At 42.5% G+C, this 22,482-nt stretch overlaps 1 protein-coding gene across 2 annotated transcripts in view; it reads left to right on the top strand.

The window, feature by feature from the left end:
- LOC126998692 (reelin-like) overlaps positions 1-22,482 on the top strand; it is a 438,128-nt gene that overhangs the window by 143,821 nt on the left and 271,825 nt on the right. For both annotated transcript variants that reach the window (XM_050860695.1, XM_050860691.1), the window contains exons 27-30: positions 7,864-8,028; positions 11,188-11,402; positions 18,981-19,141; positions 20,506-20,713. In XM_050860695.1, coding sequence (XP_050716652.1) covers positions 7,864-8,028; positions 11,188-11,402; positions 18,981-19,141; positions 20,506-20,713 — 749 coding nt within the window. The remainder of the gene's footprint in view (positions 1-7,863; positions 8,029-11,187; positions 11,403-18,980; positions 19,142-20,505; positions 20,714-22,482) is intronic.

The raw sequence follows: 22,482 nt of genomic DNA, 5'->3' as shown, positions 1-22,482 counted from the left end.
GATGGTGGTTGTATTGCTATTACTAATTATGGTGATATTTTATGTTTTCTGTACTTTTCATTTCATGTTTTTTTTTTTTTTTCATTTACAAAAGCCTTGCAAAAATGTTACCAAGGATCTAATGTGTATTTTTTTATCCTTTTTAATGGACTTCTTTGTAAGATACTATTAATCCAGGCCCATTCAGTAACCGTGACGTTTGATATACCCCTGACCAGATTTCCCAGTTAAAAAATAAATAAATAAATAAATAAATCCAATGATAACATATTGATTTTTCGTTTTGTCGAAGCCTTCATCTGTGAGGCTCAGATTTGCAGGTTATTATTTTCAGGTATGTCACAATCAAGGCGGGTACTTGCCACAACGAGTTGACCTCTCGCATCATCTTCAATAACATAAAGATATAAGAGAATGTAAGGAGATTACAAAAAAAGACGGTCATTCTACACAAGGCATTTCCTAACAACCAATTATTCACCATCTGTCGTCTCATCCATAAATTTGTTTATCCCCGATTTAACGTTTTCAGTTGCATTTTGATTAAATACGCATCTACGACTACACATTTGATTCCATAAATTCCCTACCCTTTATGTAAAGCAAAATTCGCCTGTCTCCTCCTTGAGCCTCAAACAGTTTGATTGAACCTGAAGTTATTGAATGTGAACCTGCATTTTACCAAATTATACATGAATAAATTAAATTTTAGCCCAATACATTTTACCAATTATGCATGAAAAAAACAATGCATTTTATCAAATTGTACAATAATTTACCACCTTTAAATAAAATGTATCCAATTTGAGCCATGATTCATCACTGTACAAGATTTTATGTAATTCAAACCTATATTAAGTCTAACTTAAACCTAAATGCGATTAGCTTCATCCCGAATTTATTCATTTTATCATCCAGTCATAAACTAAAGGTATCCTACTTTAACGCAAATTAACAACCGGTTACTTCGCCCAGCTATAAATTCGTGAGCCAGGGCGGAAGAATACTTGGGTGGCCCTCCCAGGTATTCTTCCTCTCATTTGGGCTGCTCAGTGAATGAGTACATGGGGAAATCTGGAGAAGGTAAACTGTGGTAACCCGGAGGTCACAACCACACTGTGTCCTTGGGAAATGGGGTTTTCATCCAGCACAAATTTAAGAGCCTATAAGACTGAGATGAGCACCTGGTGCAGTCGTAACGTATGGCCCCAACTTCACTTTTACCTTAAGGTCACCGTCCGACAAGGAATATGCAGTATCGCCATTAATAATTACTTGCGGGCAGCCTTGCAAATTGCACGGAATTGCACGGGGTCACCATTCCACGACCCAGTGAAAATGCTTGTATATCTCTCTTTATGAACAATATTATAAATTCATATTTTTTAATAACGGTATTGAGAGGTTTTTAAGTTTTGAAACTATTGGAAAATAACTCACCTTTCCTGAAAATGTATGCCTAATGTACTTCCATCGAATGGCTAGGGAACAGAACAATGGCATTCTCCATGACGACACTGTCTATCCAGTAAAGACGGGTGGTCCCCCCCCGCCTGGGGGGGGGACCACAAATTCCCCCAGGGAGGACTCCCCTTCTGGCTGCCGACCCGAGAGGTGTCTTGATAACTCCTCGAACCTCTTTCTTCTCAATTTCTGCAACATTCGCGGTCTTCGCTCTAATTTTCATTCTGTGGAACATCATCTCTCCTCCTCTAAACCTCACCTTCTCTTCCTTACCGAAACACAGGTTTCTGAGGCTACTGACAGCAATCTCTACTCTGTTCCCTCCTACTATCTCTATCCTAAATTTCAATCCAAAGCTGGATGTTGCGCCTACGTGCGCAACGACATCACTTGCTCTCGTGCCCACGACCTTGACTCTTCTGAATTTTCCACCATCTGGCTAAGACTTCATTGTCATTCTATTACTAAATACATCTGTGCTGTTTATCTCTCACCTAACTCTACCAACTATGTAAAATTCTTTGACTATTTGAATTCTAAAGTGGAGCACATCTTGACCCACTCTCCCTTCGCTGAAATCTCCATCCTAGGAGATTTCAATGTTCACCACCAGCTTTGGCTTTCATCCTCTTTCACTGACCAGCCTGGTGAACAAGCCTACAACTTTGCTATCCTCAACGACCTAGAGCAGTTGGTCCAGCACCCTACACGTATTCCCGACCGTCTTGGAGATCGGCACAACATTCTAGACCTCTTCCTTACCTCAAACCCTTCTGCTTATTCTGTCAAACTGTTCTCTCCGTTGGGCTCCTCCGATCACAATCTTATTTCTGCATCCTGTCCTATCGCTCCTGTACACCCTCTGGACCCACCGAAGAGGCGATGCTTCTGGCATTTTGCTTCAGCTCGGTGGGACGACCTGAGGATGTTCTTTTCCGATTTCCCGTGGAATGATTATTGCTTCCAGGATAGAGACCCCTCTGTGTGTGCTCAGCGCATCACAGAGGTGATTGTCTCTGGAATGGAGGCATACATTCCTCGTTCTTTCTCTACTCCTCACGCTAAAAAGCCTTGGTTTAATCACGCTTGTTCTAGTGCTGTCAATGATAGAGAGGTAGCTCACAAAAGGTACCAGAGCCTGCAAACTAATGCTAATTATGAACTTTACATTTCTGCCCGAAATCGTGCCAAATCTATTCTCCGACTAACCAAAAATACTTTCATTAATAGAAAATGTCAAAACCTTGCTTTCTCTAACTCTTCCCGTGACTTCTGGCATCTAGCCAAAAACATCTCCTCCAACTTCACTTCTTCATCTTTCCCTCCACTCCGCAGTCCTGACGGCAACACTGCCGTCTCATCTATCTCTAAGGCTGAACTCTTCTCTCAAACTTTTTCTAAAAACTCCACTCTGGATGATTCTGGGCATATTCCTCCTACTCATCCCCCCTCTGACTCCTTTATGCCTGTTATAAAGATTCTTCAAAATTATGTTTTCTATGCCCTCTCTGGCCTCAATCCTCAGAAGGCTTATGGACCTGATGGAGTGCCTCCTATTGTCCTTAAAAACTGTACCTCCGTGCTGTCACCCTGCCTGGTCAAACTCTTTCGCCTCTGCCTGTCAACATCTACCTTTCCTTCTTGCTGGAAGTATGCCTTCATACAGCCTGTGCCTAAGAATGGTGACCGCTCCAATCCCTCAAACTACCGTCCTATAGCTTTACTTTCTTGTCTATCTAAAGCTTTTGAATCAATCCTTAACCGGAAGATTCAAAAGCACCTTTCCACTTCTGACCTTCTATCTGATCGCCAGTATGGGTTCCGCAAGGGGCGTTCTACTGGTGATCTCCTAGCCTTCTTAACTGACTCTTGGTCATCCTCTCTTAGCCGTTTCGGTGAAACTTTTGCTATTGCGCTGGACATATCAAAAGCTTTTGATAGGGTCTGGCACAAATCTTTGCTTTCTAAACTACCCTCCTACGGTTTCTATCCTTCTCTCTGTACCTTTATCTCCAGTTTCCTTTCTGACCGTTCTATTTCTGCCGTGGTAGACGGTCACTGTTCTTCCCCTAAATCTATTAACAGTGGTGTCCCACAGGGTTCTGTCCTATCTCCCACTCTTTTTCTGTTGTTCATTGATGATCTTCTTTCCAAAACGAACTGTCCTATCCATTCCTATGCCGATGATTCCACTCTGCATTACTCAACTTCTTTTAATAGAAGACCCACCCTTCAGGAACTTAACGACTCCAGGCTGGAGGCTGCAGAACGCTTAGCCTCAGACCTTACTATTATTTCCGATTGGGGCAAGAAGAACCTGGTGTCCTTCAACGCCTCAAAAACACAGTTTCTCCACCTATCCACTCGACACAATCTTCCAAACAACTATCCCCTATTCTTTGACAACACCCAGCTATCACCTTCCTCAACACTAAACATCCTCGGTCTATCCTTAACTCAAAATCTCAACTGGAAACTTCATATCTCATCTCTTACTAAATCAGCTTCCTCGAGGCTGGGCGTTCTGTACCGTCTCCGCCAGTTCTTCTCCCCTGCACGGTTGGTGTCCATGTACAGGGGCCTTGTCCGCCCTCGTATGGAGTATGCATCTCATGTGTGGGGGGGCTCCACTCACACAGCTCTTCTGGACAGAGTGGAGGCTAAGGCTCTTCGTCTCATCAGCTCTCCTCCTCATACTGATAGTCTTCTACCTCTTAAATTCCGCCGCAATGTTGCCTCTCTTTCTATCTTCTATCGATATTTCCACGCTGACTGCTCTTCTGAACTTGCTAACTGCATGCCTCCCCCCCTCCCGCGGCCCCGCTGCACTCGACTTTCTACTCATGCTCATCCCTATACTGTCAAAACCCCTTATGCAAGAGTTAACCAGCATCTTCACTCTTTCATCCCTCACGCTGGTAAACTCTGGAACAATCTTCCTTCATCTGTATTTCCTCCTGCCTACGACTTGAACTCTTTCAAGAGGAGGGTATCAGGACACCTCTCCTCCTGTATTTGATCTTCCTTTCGGCCACCTCTTTTGTTTTACTTTAGGAGCAGCGAGTAGCGGGCTTTTTTTTTATTATTGTTTTCTTTTTTTGTTGCCCTTGAGCTGCCTCCTTTGTTGTAAAAAAAAAAAAAAAAAAAAAAAAAAAACTCTGCTCCGCGCGTCGTGATTGGATTTGTAGCAAAGCCCGCTACAATACTCCCCCCTCGGCAAAAACGTCCCTCTCGCCTGAAATTGGAGAATAAATTACCGTTTCCACGTTAAGTAGGGGCTATATCGCTTAACAAACATAAACTGAATAAACTTGGGCCAAATCCGCGGCAGTAGGTCGAAATTTGATGTTGCTACGATGGGTTTAAGTGCCTTAAAAAAATAATAATAATAAACTTCGGCCAAATCCGCGGCAATAAGTAAAAATTTGGTGTTGCTACGATGGGTTTAAGTGCCTTCAAAACAAATAATAATAAAATAAAAAAAAATTGAATAAACTTCGGCCAAATCCGCGTCCATAGGCAAAATTTGGTGTTGCTACGATGGGTTTAAGTGCCTCAAATTTCACTTACAAACCTTCAGCCCTTAACGTATTAATGTTATAGATGGGTGAATCTGTGCCATGATGTAGCGGTATAGTCTGTTTCATTCGATCCGTCCACTCGGAAACGTATACGTAGCACCTGCGCATTGTTAGTTCGTGATTGCGTGAAGATCAACTTTTTTTTATTTTATCCAGTGACATATTTGAATGTCCGCATACAAAGGACCCCCAAGCCCTCTTATATAAACCGCAAACTTACCGATTTTACCATACAAACACAATAAAGACAAGCTTCTACCAAACAGTAGAGTCAGATCATACTCGATCTATAGCCTTTCAAATACCATTAATTCATCTCGCTGGTACATAATATGACTTCTAGCTCTGCAAGTGCCTATACATATGGAATTTTGATAATTTGTTGCATGTGAAAAACATGGGTAATATTCGAAGTAGCCTAACACCACATTCAACATATTTAATATTTCATTTTCATTTCATTATTTGTTATTTTGAATATAAATCGTTATTTACATACAGTAAATTATTAAAATACCGTTATTATTTATTAGCACTTGCAGAGCCAGATGTCTTTAAATGTATCCAAATAAGATGAAATATAGGCAATTGAAAAGCCATAGATCGCACGTTTTTTTTTTTTTTTTTTTTTTTTTTTTTTGAGGGGGCTGAATGGTGCTCGGCCCCAGCCCGTCATGGCGCAGGCAAATGTTTATAGTGGCGCCGTCTTCTCTGATTAGAGCTACTGTTTTATACAAGCTTGTCTTTTCGTGTTCTTGTATGGTAGATTATATTATCGATGCAAATCGGCATGTTTGAGATTTGTAAGGATTTTTTTTTTTTTTTTTTTTTGTATACATAAACATTCAAATATATTACTGAAACATGAACTTGAATATTTATCACAACAGATGATTTTCACGTATTCACAAACTAGAAATGCGCAGGTGCCACAAGTACCCTTCTATTCCCCCCCCCCCCACACACACACACACACACATTTTGCCCTGAATCCCCCCTCTAATAATTGTTTCTTTCATATCCATTATTTTTGGTGCTTCTGCTCTCAAATTAAAATAGGTTAATAAAGATCTAGGTTACCTTTTAAAATACAGACCATTTCTTCGATAATTGTAATAGTTTGTTTTGATTTTAAATTTAATGTAATGCTTTTTTTATTTTTTTTATTAAACGAAGTAGCCTATATTGAAAATCAGTTTTCAAATGTATGGCAATATAGGCTATGTGTTTTTAAGACAAATAATTCATCTTTCTTCTAGGTTTTGTTTCATGGATATCAAACGGAAAGTGACAGGTATAAATGTTCAAATCTTCAAAAAACTATGGTTTGACAGCAAGCTGATAAAGTTCTGTCTAATGCTGAAACATGTAATGAGAGCTGATCGAGTTTTTTTCTAGTGCTCACACATGTCTTATGTCAGATTATAAAGGTATTTCACGTGTTTATATTTGTACAATATAAAAGCAAGTTTAGGCATCCCTAAAGGCAAAGTATTACATATCTCGTTTGTGAGATATGATTTTTTTTTTTTTTTGTATACATAAACATTCAAATATTTTACTGAAAAATTGATTATCTATCACAATAGATGATTTTCACGTATTCACGAACTAGAAATGCGCAAGTGCCACATCTATCAAAATTTCCGGGTCAAACCTCAAAATCTCACAGAATTGCATCGATACATCGAAACTTTTTATTCAAAAATAAAAGAAAGTAATACTTCCGCTTTACAACAGTTGAGTCTGACCCCACTTGGAATATACGGTACAGTTTTGGTCTCCTCACCATGCAAAGGACGTTGCTAAATTAGTAGGTGTTCAACGTCGGGCCACAAAAATGATCCCTTCCTTGCGCAACAAATCCTACGACAAGAGGCTCTCCACCCTTAACATGTTCTCTCTTGAGAAACGTCGCCTCAGAGGAAAAATGATCGAATGTTTTAAGATACTTAATGGCTTTACGAATGTGGACAAATGAAAACTGTTTATGATCGATGACACTGTGCGAACAAGGAATATTGGCACAGAATTCAGACTGCACCAATTTTTTATGCACCAACGTTGCAGTGCGATAATGGAATAAGCTCCCACCTTCAGTGGTCCAGTGTAACACGACTGATCCCTTTAAAAACAAGCTCGACCGACACTTCCCTTTACTTAATATTAACTAGAGTAGAAATGCAATGTTTTGGAGCTATCTGATTAATGTAGAATCACTTGGGTTTAAAGGACAGGTCACCTACTCTGGACCATGGGGTCTGTGTGGTCTGATTTTCCATGTAAATCTATGTAAATAATTTCTCTAATCGCTGTATTGCTTCTTTGCCCTGGTTGCCTTAGCACTTTACCCTGAGCCTCTTCAGGGCTGCGTTCTTCGTTGAAGCCCAAGTAATTGTTATAAAAATTATATACAAGCAATAAGCAGCGTCAAGGCCAGTTGCGATAGATTGCGACAGAGCAGTACCGCCCCCCTCTTACTATGTAGACTGGCTTTCTAGTGGTGTTCTTTCTCTATCGTATAGATTCGTCAACATGGCATATGCCACCAATATATTCTTGTAGTTTTTTCTTTGAAAAATACCATAGTACTTCATGCACATAGGTATGGCTATCAAAACAATGAGTGAGGGAAGGGGAAAGGCGTAAGAATATATGAACACGCGTAAATAGCCTGAATAACAAGCTAAAACTTTGAAAAAATATATCTAAAGGACTAACCAATACGCATGATTTTTTTCACAGTATCCGTTATTTCTCGAAATATTTCGATATTTTTAGCCAGACGCTCTTAACCACTGCCACTGTTGTACCACAGCCCACCACATCCACGGCCTCGCCCTGGCTCAGTGTGACCGACAGCCACCACAACGAGTATTGCGGCAGTGAGGCGGAAGTGCAGATAATGGACGGAACCGAGCCTGTGCGGGAGGCCCTGACTCATCCACTCACTCTGTCTCCTGGTGACGTCATCACCTTCCAGGTAAATCTTGTGTATATCATGTTTCGTTGTTTTCCTAGTTTATATACTCAATTTAACGCATTCATTGGAAGCTACATCTTTGCTTATTTTATATTGCAAGTTCGGATATTTTTTTTGTTTATACAAGTTATTACCGGATCATAAAAAAAGACAAATCGATCGAACAAAAGGGGCATAAGCCGGAGGGCTGCGTCGCCTTACCCTACCTACGATGCCAAAACTGGGGGTTCCTCCGGGGAAGTCTCTATGCAAGAACCTTTCCCATTCTGAGTACCTTAAAGCGGAATTTATCGACTAGCTCAAGCCACGAACTCTGTGGGCGTTCCTTTGGCCCTCTCCACTCGGGATTCTCTTCCAGAAACAACTCGGTGAGCAGGGTCGACTTTTTGGCAGCGTGGCATATGCCCTTACAGCCAGAGCTGGCGTTTGCGGACTATGCAAGAAAGTGGCCTTGAAACAGTCACGGAGCTAGTTTGACACCAAGTCGTTCCAGCGATATCCCTTGATATACTCGAGCTGAGCGAGTCCATAACATCGTGGGTCAAGCCAGTTCGCCATAAGACTCATTGACGAGACGCCGTTGTTTTGCACAACACTTCCATGATATGTTTAATTATCCAAGATCTCAATGTCATCGCCGTACTCATGAACGGACTGTACTGTTTCATCTAATTAGCCTCCAAACACCTGTACCTGAGTCTTACACCAGGAGACCTCAAGTCCCAAGGGCTTCACTTCTTCGTTCAGTGCCTCGAAAGCCATCACTAGAACCTTCAGCGACTCCACAAGGATTACTGCATCATCGACAAAAAACAGGTCTGTTACTTGTTTTGTTAGCTAACAGATGATTCACAATGACTCTGATCCACAAATTTGTCTAATACCCAGTCAATAAAAGTGTTGAAAAGTGATGGAGCAATTACACAGCCCCGCCTCACTATGGTGTCCATGGAAAAGAAGCTGGACACTCCTACCCCCCACCCGCACCCCACACCCCCCAAGGTCCCAGAGTTGAGACAGTCGATAGACCAACTGCCCTTTCGAGAATCCCGTGGCATTGCCCGATAGCTCCGAGTGCCTCGCGACGCCCTAAATGAAACGCCTTCCTGAGAGTGACATAGGCTACAAGTATCCTCGGCATAAACTCACTTCGGCGCTCCACCAGTACGCGAAGCGCTAGGATGTAGTTAGCTATTGACCTTTCAGGGGTTAACACGGACTGATCAGGTATCCACAGCTTCAACAACTGGTTGCGGATCCGCATGAGCAGTGCATGGGCTGGCACTTTGCCTGGCACACTGAGCAGCGGAATATCGCGGTATTTGTTACAGTCCTGACGGTCCCTTTCCAGTTAGGGACGACACTTTGTCCAGTCTGGATAGATTATACCAAAGTTCCATACGGAGATCAAGATCGCATATAACATACAGATCATGGCTTCACCTTCAGGTTTGAGAAGCTCCGCACTGATGTTACAAATACCAGCTTCCTTTCCATTCCACAACATTGCCACAGCCGCTTTGACCTCGTCAGGAGAATGGGCTTTCGTTAATGGGTAGTTCAGGGTCCACCAGTTGTAACCAAGTAGCTGGAGGCTTCCCGCTCAGAGGGTCCACCGTGTACAATTGCTAAAAGTACTCAACCCAACGAGCCTTGTGCCCATGTCCGACACGAGACAACTATCTGAGGCTCGGAGCAGAGCTTCTTCTGGGCTCAGTAAGCAAGTCGGAGGGCACTTGCATTAAATTAAAATGCCCCTCGACATCATCAGCGAGACGTCTGACAAACTTCTTGTCTCTCTCTCCTCCGGAGAGCTCTTGTTCTACGCTATTATAATGGTTAACTCCCATTCCCAGCAGGCATGACAGCGCGACTAACATTTATATTCTCCAGCGTCTCCCTATAGGGGAGAATAGTTTTATTTATTTATTTATTATTTTTTTTACGTTTCCGCCTATGGCGACGGTAGACTTTCTCGGTGGGGCCTGATTGTCGGCCTCAGCCCGTTATGGCGCAAGTAAGTGTTTATAGTGGCGCCATCTTGCTTTGGCTCATGCTGCCCCCCGGAGCTCATCATTGACCCTCTCTTTAGAGAGAGAATCTAGAGTCCGGGTTGATTGGTAGTCTTCAGGACAGCATGTGAATAGTCTTAGGCCAATCAGCGGTGGCTGAAAAATCCCAGGTTGGGCACCGGGCGGGGGGCGAACCCGCGTCGTCCTGGACGCGGCGCTGTCACGCTATCCACTCAGCCACCGCCTCCCCATATATCAGGTATTCTTCAGCTTCTTCGCAGCTAGAAGAATTTCACATTTGAGGTTATCTCATTGCTCTAAAAGGCAATCAAGGGTGCTGAAGACATTGAACTCATTTGAGACTTACTGCATACTCATGAGCGCATGCCAGTTTTCGTCTGTATCTCGAGGTAAAGCACAGTATGGTTATCTATCCGGATTCTTCTTGACTTGACATGAAACTTGAGTGTTTGAATGTTGCAACAGCAAGCATATGCATGTTATGCACCTGTACATATGTCCTGCGCATCATAAATCCAGATCCAGATCATATAGAAAATACTCATCACTTCGGAAAACCCCACAGTTCTGGGAGATCCTCCAACCAGTAGTACTGACAAGGATGTGGTAAATCTCCTTACAGCTCTGGTCTCTGGTACTAAGATCCTGCAATTCTCAACCTCCTGGATCTTGTAAACTTCAAAAGGAAAGGGTTGTTAGTGTTCCTGGTACCAGAACTATGGGGGCTAATACATAACTCAAAACCAACTCTGCCAGTAACATAAGTAGCATTGACGTCGCTTATACCTACAATAGCTAACCCTCTAAAGACGCGCAACATTGCTCATGCCGGGCCAGTAGTGCCCCCTCTAATGAGCTCGCCACCGCCAGGACTCCTCGCCTCAGAAGGTCCCTCTATATTCAGTTTCAGCCTTATATTGTAATGTAAGTTTGGATCCTCTTTTTAGGTTTTGTTTATACTAAAGTCTCAGGCACCTAATCATAAAAAAGAGGGACACCTCATAATATTTTGGGAGGAAGTTAATGCAATTAGGTGGTGGTGGTGGCGACTGCTTCTCGGTCTGTAAGTTTATATCTTTACTCTTGTCATTTATCGTTACTCTCTGCTCTCACTTTGCTACTCCAGATCAGTGTAGGCTGCAAGGAGGCATCAGGTGGCAGCCAGCCGGTGCTGCTACAATACTCTCATGACGGAGGACTGAGCTGGCAACTGCTGAACCCAGGGTGCCCAGCTTCGGCCTTGCACTGTGAGGGCCCTGCCGAGCCCAGTGTGTATCAGCCAGGCCACCATGGACCCTGGAGCCGATTCCTAATTCCTGTGGACCATCGGCTATCCCAAAGGTGAGGCTGCAATGAGTCACTAAACTATCACCCATCACTTATTAAATAGGGAAATGGATACTCAGATATTGTCTGTCCTCAACCCATGACTTCAAATTACGAAATTTCATACATACGATGCTGAAGCACCAACTGTTGTTCATGAGCCATATAACATCAGGTACCGTGCTGCCACATAGGTTCGACCGCATATCATTTCCAGCTTTTTTTATTATTATTATTATTATTATTTTTTTTTTTTTACGTTTGGCCTGTTGCACCGGTAGGCTATGTTGATGGGGCCTGTTGGTCGGCCCCATCCCGTTCGTGGCGCAGGCAAGTGTTTATAGTGACGTCACCTTGTTTGCTTCATGCTGTGCTCCGGAACGCATCTCCGCTCCAGTGCAGTTTCGCTAGAGTCCGGGTTGATAGGTGATCTTCAGGACAGCATGTAGGTAGTTTTAAGCCACTCGGCGACGACTGAAATTTGTCAGGTGGTAGTGGCGGGCGGGACTTGAACCCGGGTACTCCGGAACATCGCGCCGCACGCTGACCACTGAGCCGTCATCTTTCTTGTGCCAACACCACATCACACCATAGCTACTAAGCACAAGTGGGTCCCTTCTTGGGGAGAAGGAGAGAACGGCAATCGACATGGAAATGAAATTAAAGATAATAACACCAAAACATGACCGTGGTGACTGCGTTGAAGCGTGGACCAAGCGTGGAGCACTCAACAGTCTACCATCCTGGGAGACAAAGATTAAAAAGGGAAGTAAAAATGGGTCATTTTATCTCAATTTAACAAGACTAACAAAGAAAAAAATCGCTACCCTGAATCAAATTTAAAAGTGAATGCCTAACAGCCTTTAACCGAATAATCATTCAGGCTAAAGCAAGTAAGCTGTTCCAAACTCTAAAGCACCATACAGAGAAGTCATACATTATGGCAGCCACTAGAAATAAAATTTGCCTGCGCCACTAACGAACTGGGTTCGTCCTGGAGGCCCCTCTAGAGAGCCTACCGGCGCTGTAGGCAGCACCTAAGAAAAAATACATGGTTGGCCTCATACTTGAAACTATCTTCATTAGTCACAACAGCCTTCACGACGAAATCAGCAGCCTCATTATTAACAGCCAACGATCAGTGAATACTTAATATCGGTGAGGAGGGAAGCTTGTTGTTGAAATGAATACCTAAGAACACATACATCCACCAAGTATCTACAACCATGCCAGGGTTCCAAGCAGACCAAAACATTTGTACTACAATGAAAACATTACAACAGAATGGAATGACATGGGGGATTATTGCATGCATGAACTGCATTTAGAAAGACATCCTGAAAAAGATAAAGACTTGATGAAAACAACACACGAGGCAGGAAATAAATTGTTAGAGCTCGTAGATCAACTTAAATTAGAAATCTTCAGAATGCCTCATTATTTAATACAGCTAATGGCATGACAGCCCAGGAGGGTTTCAGTGTTGAGGAATCAAGACAACTAGGAAAAAAGATGATGGCCACGATGATTGGTAAATCTGTAGAGGAATTCACATTCAACAAAAAACTGACCAAGAAGTTACACTAGCATTAACAATCAATCAATCAATCAATGGGGGCATACGCAGGAGGGCGTGTCGCCTCGCTTACATCACGACGCCAATAGCCATTAGCATCTATCCACTTCTGACCTTCTATCTGATCACCAGTATGGGTTCCGTAAGGGGCGTTCTCCTGGTGATCTTGCTTTCTTAAGGGGAGGTTTCCACTTGGGCTCTTGAAAAAAATAATTTTATTATTTTTATTTTTGGCTTATAAATTTCTGTGAATTTTTCTCATTCTTTTTGTATATGAATGAATCTTATAAAAAATAATACAGTGGTATGCAACATGCATCGCAACGTGCTGGAATGAGCTTCCGCGCGGCGCTACATTCTTCAATCCATGTTTTCACCCCTTTTAATTTTAGGATGTTTTTTTTCTTAGTCTGTCATAAAACTCTTAGGTTCTCTCTCACCACTGGCTAAGAAAATGGGAAATTTTATTAGTCACTAATATTTTTCGTATTAATCCGTGAAAAATCGATTCATATATTTTTTTTTTCCTAAATCCAACAAAATACTCTATGTATCCGCTTGAAACGTCTTTTTTCATTATATTTTATTAATATTATACAAAAGAACACTGGTTTTTACTTTGAAATACGGTGAAATATGGTAAAATTCGAGTAGGCTACATGGATTTATGACCCCGTAAAAAAGACGTAACCTTGGGTAAACAAAGCAGCCTGTTTACACAATCAATGAAAGTAAGTAAGGGAAACCATGTCTCCTTTTTCTTCATATCCTGATGTTTATATCCTGTGGATTTCAAGTCCCTAGGTGGAATAGGTAAAATTAGAAAAAAAAATTATACTTCATCACTTGATATCTCAAAACCATGATTTTGCACTTTAAAAAATATCTCCTCCTAGGCATTTACTGTTATACTAGTTTCAATATTTCAGGGTTATGAAACAATACAAAAGGAACAGCTGAGTCTGCTAGATTTTCTTTCAAGTTCATTTTGATTTTTAGAAAATGTCATTTTTTATATTTTTTTTCATCGAACAAAAAAAATCCTTTTTTATTAACAATAAAGGACTTCACCTTCTTCCCTCATCCTTCCTGAATAAAATGCTTTTTCAATGAAGCAAATCGGTTAAAAAATAAGGGAGGATAATTGAAAAGAAGACAAGACATTTATATATATACATGGGAAACGCCCAAGTGGAAACCTCCCCTTATCTAACTCGTGGTCATCCTCTCTTAGCCGTTTCGGTGAAACCTTCATTGTTGCCTTAGACATTTCGAAAGCATTCGACAAAGGCTAGCACAAGTCTTTGTTTTCTAAACTACCCTACTACGAATTATATCCTTCTCTCTGTTCCTTTATCTCCAGTTTCCTTTCCGACCGTTCTATTTATGTTGTGATAGACGGTCACTATTCTTCCCCTAAACATATCAACAGTGTTGTCCCGCAGGGCTCTGTCCTATCTACCACTATCTTTCAATTATTCATCAGTGATCTTTCCAAAAGATACTGTCCTATCCACTTGTTTGCTGATGACTCTACTCTGCATTATTCAACTTTTTTTCAACAGAAGACCCTCTCAAGAAGAATTACATGACTCCAGACTGGAGGCTGCAAAACACTTAACTTCAGACCTTGCTATCATATCTGACTGGAGTAAGAGGAACCTTGTGTCCTTCAATGCCTCCAAAACTCAATTTCTCCACCTATCCACTCGACACAATTTTCCAAACATTTATCCCCTATTCTTCTACACTAAACATCCTCGGTCTATCCTTATCAGTCTCACGGAGTACTCGCCGGTTTGACACAAAGTCACTCCAGCGATATCCCATGATTCTGCGTAGACACTTATTACTTAAGGCATCAGTCCGCCTCTCCAAGTCTCTCTAGTGTTCATGTCTCACAGCCAGAGTATGATAGGCATAGCTGGGCGTTATCGCGATAAGTTATCGCGATACTTTATCGCTGATAACAAAATCGGGTTATCGGCCATCCGCTACTTATTTAAATATATATCGGTATCTTCGTTGCTTTTGCAACGAAACTAGCGATAATCGCTACTTCTTTCCGCCTCAGAAAAAAAAACGTTGTCTCCTCCCTACACGTGGCCCGGGCGCCCAGTGTTGTATGAAAAAAACTTCGGGGTATGAAATATCTTCGGTGAAGAGATTTCATACTTAGATCATCAACATTAAAACACTAGGGTATTTTTTTATGTTACTCAAAAATCAATATATCAAAGAGAAAAATCATTTAACTTTGCCCAATAAATGATTATTCACTGCCTCAAATTTGATATTCCATATTCGTTTGTGAGCATGCCATGGTATTGAAGGCACCCGGTGTTGTGTTATTTGGTGTCCCATCGTCAAAAGCTGGCGCTTTTGTTTATAAACACTGGTCTCTCGTGAACTGCGCATGTTCAGACCAGTAAGCGTAGAGCTCTACAGTCTCACAAAGCTTTTCAACACTTTAAGAGTTGCTGGAAGGCTGAATCAGACATTCAGTACCCCCATCCTCTCTGTTTCTAGAACGACACTCTGTACATAAAAATACACCTCGTACAGAGTGTCGTTCTAGAAACAGTGGTGATGGTGGTAGTGGTACTGTATGTCTGATTCAGCGTTCCAGCAACTCTTAATTACGGTTAAAAAGCTTTGTGAGACTGTACAGGTCTACGCTTGCTGGTCTGAGCATGGACAGTTCACGAGAGACCAGTGTTTGTAAACAAAAGCGCCAGCTTTTGACGGTGGGGACGCCAAATAACACAACACTGGTTCAGGCGTTTCTAGTATTACCGTCCATATGTCCGTGTCAACGTGTGGTTTTCAGGTTTTGTAAGTTTTCTAAAATACAGATAATGAAAATTTTAAATCATCTATGTTTTTTATTTGAAATATCAATATAGTACCGTTTTCGCCTATCGGACTTATCGATAGCTAGTATCGGAATTGCGGATTTATATCGGGTATCGGTTATCGGTTATCGCCTATATTTGTGTCTCCAGTTAACGAATATCGTGTATCACCGATAAGGTTTTTCATTATCAGTTATCGGTTATCGGGAATAAGGTTTTCTGTTATTGTGCCCAGCTATGATGACAGGGATCATGAAGGACTTGAAGATTCGAATCTTTGCCCTTCTAAGCAGGCATCGACAGCGTCATATACTCGTGCAGGGCGAGTCCACGACACTTTGCGCCAAGTCAGTCTGCTGTAAGTCTTCCTGGCGAGACCCACCGTTGTTCTGAAGTATGCTACCAAGGTATGTGAAATTTTCCGAGATCTCAATGCCCTCGCCACACGCACACGAACATCTGTTTCATCTAGCAAACCTCCAAACACCTGTACGTTGGTCTTGACCCAGGAGACCTGAAGTTCCATGGGCTTCGCCTCCTCGTGCAGTGCCTCGAGAGCCATCACCAAAACCTACAGCGACTCCGCAAGTATCTTTTTTTTTACAACAAAAGAGCCGGCTCAAGGCAACAAAAACAGTGTATAAAAAAAGCCCGCTACTTGCCGCTCCCAACAACAGATAATAGTAGAGTGGCCAAAAGAGAGGTCAATTTCGGGTGGAGAGGTGTCTTGATACACTCTTTTTGAAAGAGGATAAGTCATAGGCAGGAGGAAATATAGACGAAGGAAGGCTGTTCCAGAGTTTACCAGTGTAAAGGATGCAAGAGTGAAGATGCTGGTTAACTCTTGCATAAGGGGTTTGGATAGTATAGGGATAAGCAAGAGTAGAAAGTCGTGTGCAGCGGGGCTGCGGGAGGGTGGGAGGCATGCAGTTAGCAAGTTCAGAAGAGCAGTCAGCGTGAAAATATCGATAGAAGATAGAGAGAGAGGCAACATGGCGGCGGAATTTAAGAGGTAGAAGACTATCAGTGAGAGGAGGAGAGCTGATGAGACGAAGAGCCTTAGACTCCACTCTGTCCAGAAGAGCTGTGTGAGTGGAGCCCCCCCACACGTGAGATGCATACTCCATACGAGGGCGGACAAGGCCCCTGTAAATGGATAGCAACTGTGCGGGGGAGAAAAACTTGCGGAGACGATACAGAACGCCCATCCTCGAGGAAGCTGATTTAGTGAGAGAGGAGATGTGAAGTTTCCAGTTGAGATTTTGAGCTAAGGATAGACCGAGGATATTTAGTGATGAAGGTGACAGCTGAGTGTTATCGAAGAATAGGGGATAGGTGTTTGGAAGATTATGTAGAGTTGATAGGTGGAGAAATTGAGTTTTTGAGGCATTAAAGGACACAAGGTTCCTTTTACCCCAATCGGAAATAATAGCAAGGTCTGAGGTTAAACGCTCCCCAGCCTCCAGTCTTGAGTCATGTAATTCCTGTTGAGAGGGTCTTCTGTTGAAAGAAGTTGAATAATGCAGATTGGAGTCGTCAGCGTATGAATGGATAGGACAGTTTGTTATGGAAAGAAGATCATTGATGAAAAACAGGAAGAGAGTGTGATAGGACAGAGCCCTGTGGAACACCACTGTTGATAGGTTTAGAGGAAGAACAGTGACCGTCTACCACCGCAGAGATAGAACGGCCGGAAAGGAAGCTGAAGATAAAGGAACAGAGAGAAGGATAGAAACCGTAAGAGGGCAGTTCAGAAAGCAAAAACTTGTGCCAGACTATCGAATGCTTTCGATATGTCTAGGATTACTGCATCATTGGCAAAACCAGACCTTGGTATAGCCAGTAGATGTTCCACAATGACTCTGGTCCACAACTCTGCTTAGTATCCAGTCCTTACAAGTGTTGAAAAGCGATGGGGCAAAGATACGGCCCTGCCTCGCTCTAGCATTCACGAAAAAAAAGCAGCACAGGCCCCCCTCCCACCCGACAAACGCTTCATGGCACTCAGTCCCAGAATACAGGCCAGTCAGCAAACCAATAGTCCTCGCAGGAATCCCACGGTGTCGCACAAAATGCCAGAGTGCCTCTCGATTGCCTGAGTCAAACGCCTTCTTCCTATCGACATAGGCTGTTGAGCATCCCCAAGGTCAACCGCATATGGTGCAAGTATAACAGTCGCTGTTGATCCGCAGTTGCATTTTCACGGACTGATAACTGTTCGTGAACGCTATGAAGATGTGGCATTTCTGTTTCAATATGAACTCTGTAATTGCCATTCTGCGTTGTTTGAATTCTGTCTCCCCAATTATGAGCCAAAGAAGTCAGTCCTTGCTGAAACCCTCTGAAAAACTGTGGGAAAGTTGCAAAAACCAAGTGCAGAGGTCCAATATGTGCTTAGCGGCGCTGCTTCACTTCATAGAGTACCATAGCTAAGAGGTTCCACTTTTGAGAGTGTGAGCCAGATGTATGTTAGGTATGTGACACAAAGACATGGTGCTGCTGCCATTATGTTCGATCCTTACAGTGATGATCCAACAACTAACGATGTCTGTAACATGAGAAGAACAGGGCAGTGCACAGGTGTTACAGTACACTTTACAGGTGGAATGATGAGCCAGTACAAGAAGGATTAAATTTTGAACAATGAAGTCAACAAACACCTTCCTACTGCTCATTGTGTGTATTCCTCCACATTTCTGATTTGTATCTTTTATTTTCAGCCTAAAGGCTGCTATGAAATGAACAAACAATTTATTATTATAATAACCATTATCATTATTATTAGTATTAGTATTACACGGGTAGGCGGTGGCTGAGTGGTTAGCATGCTGGGTCACATTCACCACGCCATGGACAACGTCGGTTCGAATCCCAACGGTACCACCTGGGACTTTTCAGTCAACTTCCCACATGCTGTCCAGAAGACCACCCATCAACCCGGACTCTAGAAGAAACCGTCCAGTGAATCAAGAATGAGTTCCGGGGGGCAGCATGAGCCAAGCATAACTGGCGCCACTGTAAAAATTGCCTGCGCCATGACGGGCTTGGGCCGAACATCTGGCCCCTGAAGAAAGCCTTCCGGCGCTATAGGCGGAGATGTAAAACACACACACACACACACACACACACACAAACACACACCAATGTCCCTTAACAATTTAGACAGGTCCAGTTGAGATGGGTTCAGAACAACCCAGGCGCTACCCCGAGTGGTGAGTTTGCTCTGCGTGACCTGTACATCGGCCCTCGCTGCTCCTACGACTGTCATGGGCATGGTCTCTGCACTGCCGCTGGTCACTGCAAGTGTGACCAAGGATACCGAGGTGAGTCTTGCACAATTAGGGAGATATTTGTCAGTATTTAGTACACATTACCATTTAGGAGAGTTGTCTCTAAAGCATTACAAATAGCAGAAAGGAAAAAAATAAACAAAATAAAGTAATAATAATAAAAGAATAAACATATTCCTCTGATGTTTTCTCTGGGGGTAAAATGCGTGGACATATACAAAATTGCTATGCACTTATTCCATTATTGCTATGTAGCATTTTGATCTACAAACTTACAAACTTGTGTATCTTTCTGTATACGCACTATGTGACTAGGTCAGTGGTTCAGCTGGAGGGAGCAAGAAATGAGGCACACACCCTTTCTCTTTCACATTGAACACGTTACATCCTCAATCATTATTGTCAAATCATTATCGGCCACCTGCAAAACAAAGGCCTTAGCTAATGCCCCACCCCCCTCTACTTTGATGTTAGGGGGCTTCATCATGCTCCGGCAGATTCTAATTTCATTCTCTCCATCTGGTTGTATGTTTACCCTGACTTCTATAACGCGTCGGTTTCCATTTTGTTACTTAGGTTGTTTGTTCATCTCCTATCTGTTGTACGCATGATGTCACTTTCCCACATGTTTAAGAAATGAGCTTGGATCGCTTCTCACAGCCAGCAAGAACATTTGAAATATGCTCTGTTTGTCTGTTCAGATATTTTTAACCAGACTACAACCTTAAACATGTGTTTGGAGCATGTACCTTTAGGGGCATTTTACATGTGTTGCATGAGTAGCCTTACCTTACAAGCTTTACACGTAGAGGTTTTCTTTTCCATCCTTCAACGCACATCAGTTATTTGTCAAACTCAAAAATCTGTTTGCCTCTTACTTTTGATGCTATGGATATTTTTTTTTACAGCAGAGGAGTCAGTTTAAGGGCATAAAAAAAGGTAACAAATGTGAAAAAAATCCGCTAATCACTGCTCCTAAAAAGAGTTAGAGGAGTGGCCGAAAGATAGGTCAATTTCGGGAGGAGAGGTGTTCTGATACCCTCCTCTTGAATCATTGTAAAATGTAGAATTCTTGACTCAAAATCCTGATACCACGCTCGCAATGTCCCTGGGGGGCTTCAGAGATGGGCAAGAGTCCAGCGTAGCCAGTGTTTTTCTGTATTCTTTAGCATCTTTCCTTGACCTCTAGTTATTCCCATACTCGACTCCCCTATACTCCTATACTTGTGTCGTACCAAACTCCACTATTTCCCCATTGTCCTCGGACTATTAACACAACATTCTTGCTCTTCTTAAACATAGCCCTTTATCATTTTAAAATAATATCCCTGTACGTTGTTGCTGCTCCTTAATACACCATGACACTAAATTTGCTTCTGTTTCACATGCTCATGCAGGAACTTACTGCGGGAAGTTTCAAAAAAGCCTCCCACAGTGGATGCACGACAGCTTCGAGGAGGGCACCATATCAGGGCAGTGGGAGCGGGTAGAGGGAGCAACGGTGGGGCAGGGTTGTGGCTCCCAGCATGGAAGCAACACTCTGCTCTTCTCCGGCCCAGGACACCGCTCAGCCACCACGCGTGAGCTGGACACACGAGCCATCAGGTAAGGCAGTGAACTAGGGATCTGCGATCTGCTGAAATCGCATGTTCTCTGAAGACATAATCTCAGACAGCTCATAAGACGCATGTCTCATGAGCCTACGTACGCAACGTCACTTGCTTTCTTGGCCATGACCTTGATTCTCCAAAAAATTTCATTATCTGGCTAAGGCTTATTTGTCATTTAGTTATTAAATACATGTGTGTTGTTTATCTCACGAAACTCTACCAACTATGTAAAATTTTCAAATAATGGAATTTCAAAATGGAGCACATCTTCAATATTAACCAGCAGCTTTGATTTTCATCCTCTTTCCCCTACAAGATTGGTAAACAAGCCTGAATTATTGCCTCCCCGCATCCCGCGGCCCCGCTGCACACGACTTTCTCTTCCTGTTTATCCATATTTTATCAAAATCCCTTGTGCAGGGGTTAACCAGTATATATATATATATATATATATATATATATATATATATATATATATATATAGAGAGAGAGAGAGAGAGAGAGAGAGAGGAGTATAGGCGATAGGGAGGAAGGGAGGAGTAATGGGAGAAGACATTTAGGACATAATACAACCAGGCAGCTTAGTAGTAATTATAGGGGAGTAACAGAGGGCGGGCTAAGAATCTTCTATAGTCTATACTAACAGCAGGAGCCTCAGAAACAAAATAGACATACTTATGTAGAAATTTTTGACATAATAGCGATCACTGAGACATGGATAGACACTGCCAATAGAAATTTTAGATCGGAATTTGAAATAACGGGTTATCAGATGTTTCACAAAGACAGAAGGGGAAGAAGGGGAGGTGGAGTTGCGCTATATGTTAAAGACTCACTTAAATGTTCAGTTAACAATTCAGTCAAAACTAACATGGATTCAGAATCAGTTTGGGTGGACGTTTACAAAGGGAAAGAGAAACTAACTCTAGGGGTTCTGTATAGGCCACCCAACCTAAATAGGCAGGACACGAGTATACTACTACAAGAGATTGGCAGGGCGAGTAGGAGTAAAAATGTCTGCATAATGAGGGACTTTAATTATAGGAATATAGACTGGGAAGACCTAGTGGGTGACCTGGAAGCCGAGGATTTTCTTGAAGTTATACAAGATAATTTCCTTAAGCAGGTAGTTACTGAGCCTACCAGAGGAGATAACATATTAGACTTAGTCCTAACTAATAATGGAAACTTGCTACGTGAGTTGGAGGTGGGCGGAGAGTTAGGAAATAGTGACCACAGAACGGTTCGTTTTAGCTTAGACTGGGCGGTAACCCGCGAACCAAACCCAGTGTTAGTGCCAGAGTTTAGAAGAGCAAATTACGAGGGGCTTGGAAGACATCTTGAAGGGGTAAACTGGAATAATTCAGGGATTCATGAGGGCCAGAACTGTGGGTTAGAGAGCCAGGAGAACCAGGTAGAAATGTCTTACAATAATTTAGTTAGAGTAATAGCAGAGGGGCAAGGACAGCATATACCCCAGCGAACACTTAGAAAAGAAAGCAATGACCCTAAGTGGATGACTCGTGCGCTAAAACACGAGATAGGGTTAAAGAAGGGAATTTATCAGAAAATAAAGAATGGTGAAACACATCTCAGGGGCCGGTATGTCGAATTATCTCGATTAGTGAAGAAAAACACCAGGGTAGCGAAAAGGAACTATGAGATTAAAATAGCATATGAGGCGAAAAGTAATCCTAAGGGCTTCTTTCAGATGTATAGAACAAATACAAGGGAGAAAATTGGACCGCTGAAAACAAACACAGG

Source organism: Eriocheir sinensis, chromosome 2, assembly GCF_024679095.1.
Source record: "Eriocheir sinensis breed Jianghai 21 chromosome 2, ASM2467909v1, whole genome shotgun sequence".
NCBI lineage: Eukaryota > Metazoa > Arthropoda > Malacostraca > Decapoda > Varunidae > Eriocheir > Eriocheir sinensis.
Note: the sequence above shows the minus strand (reverse complement) of the source record. Positions and strands in the feature narration are given on the sequence as shown.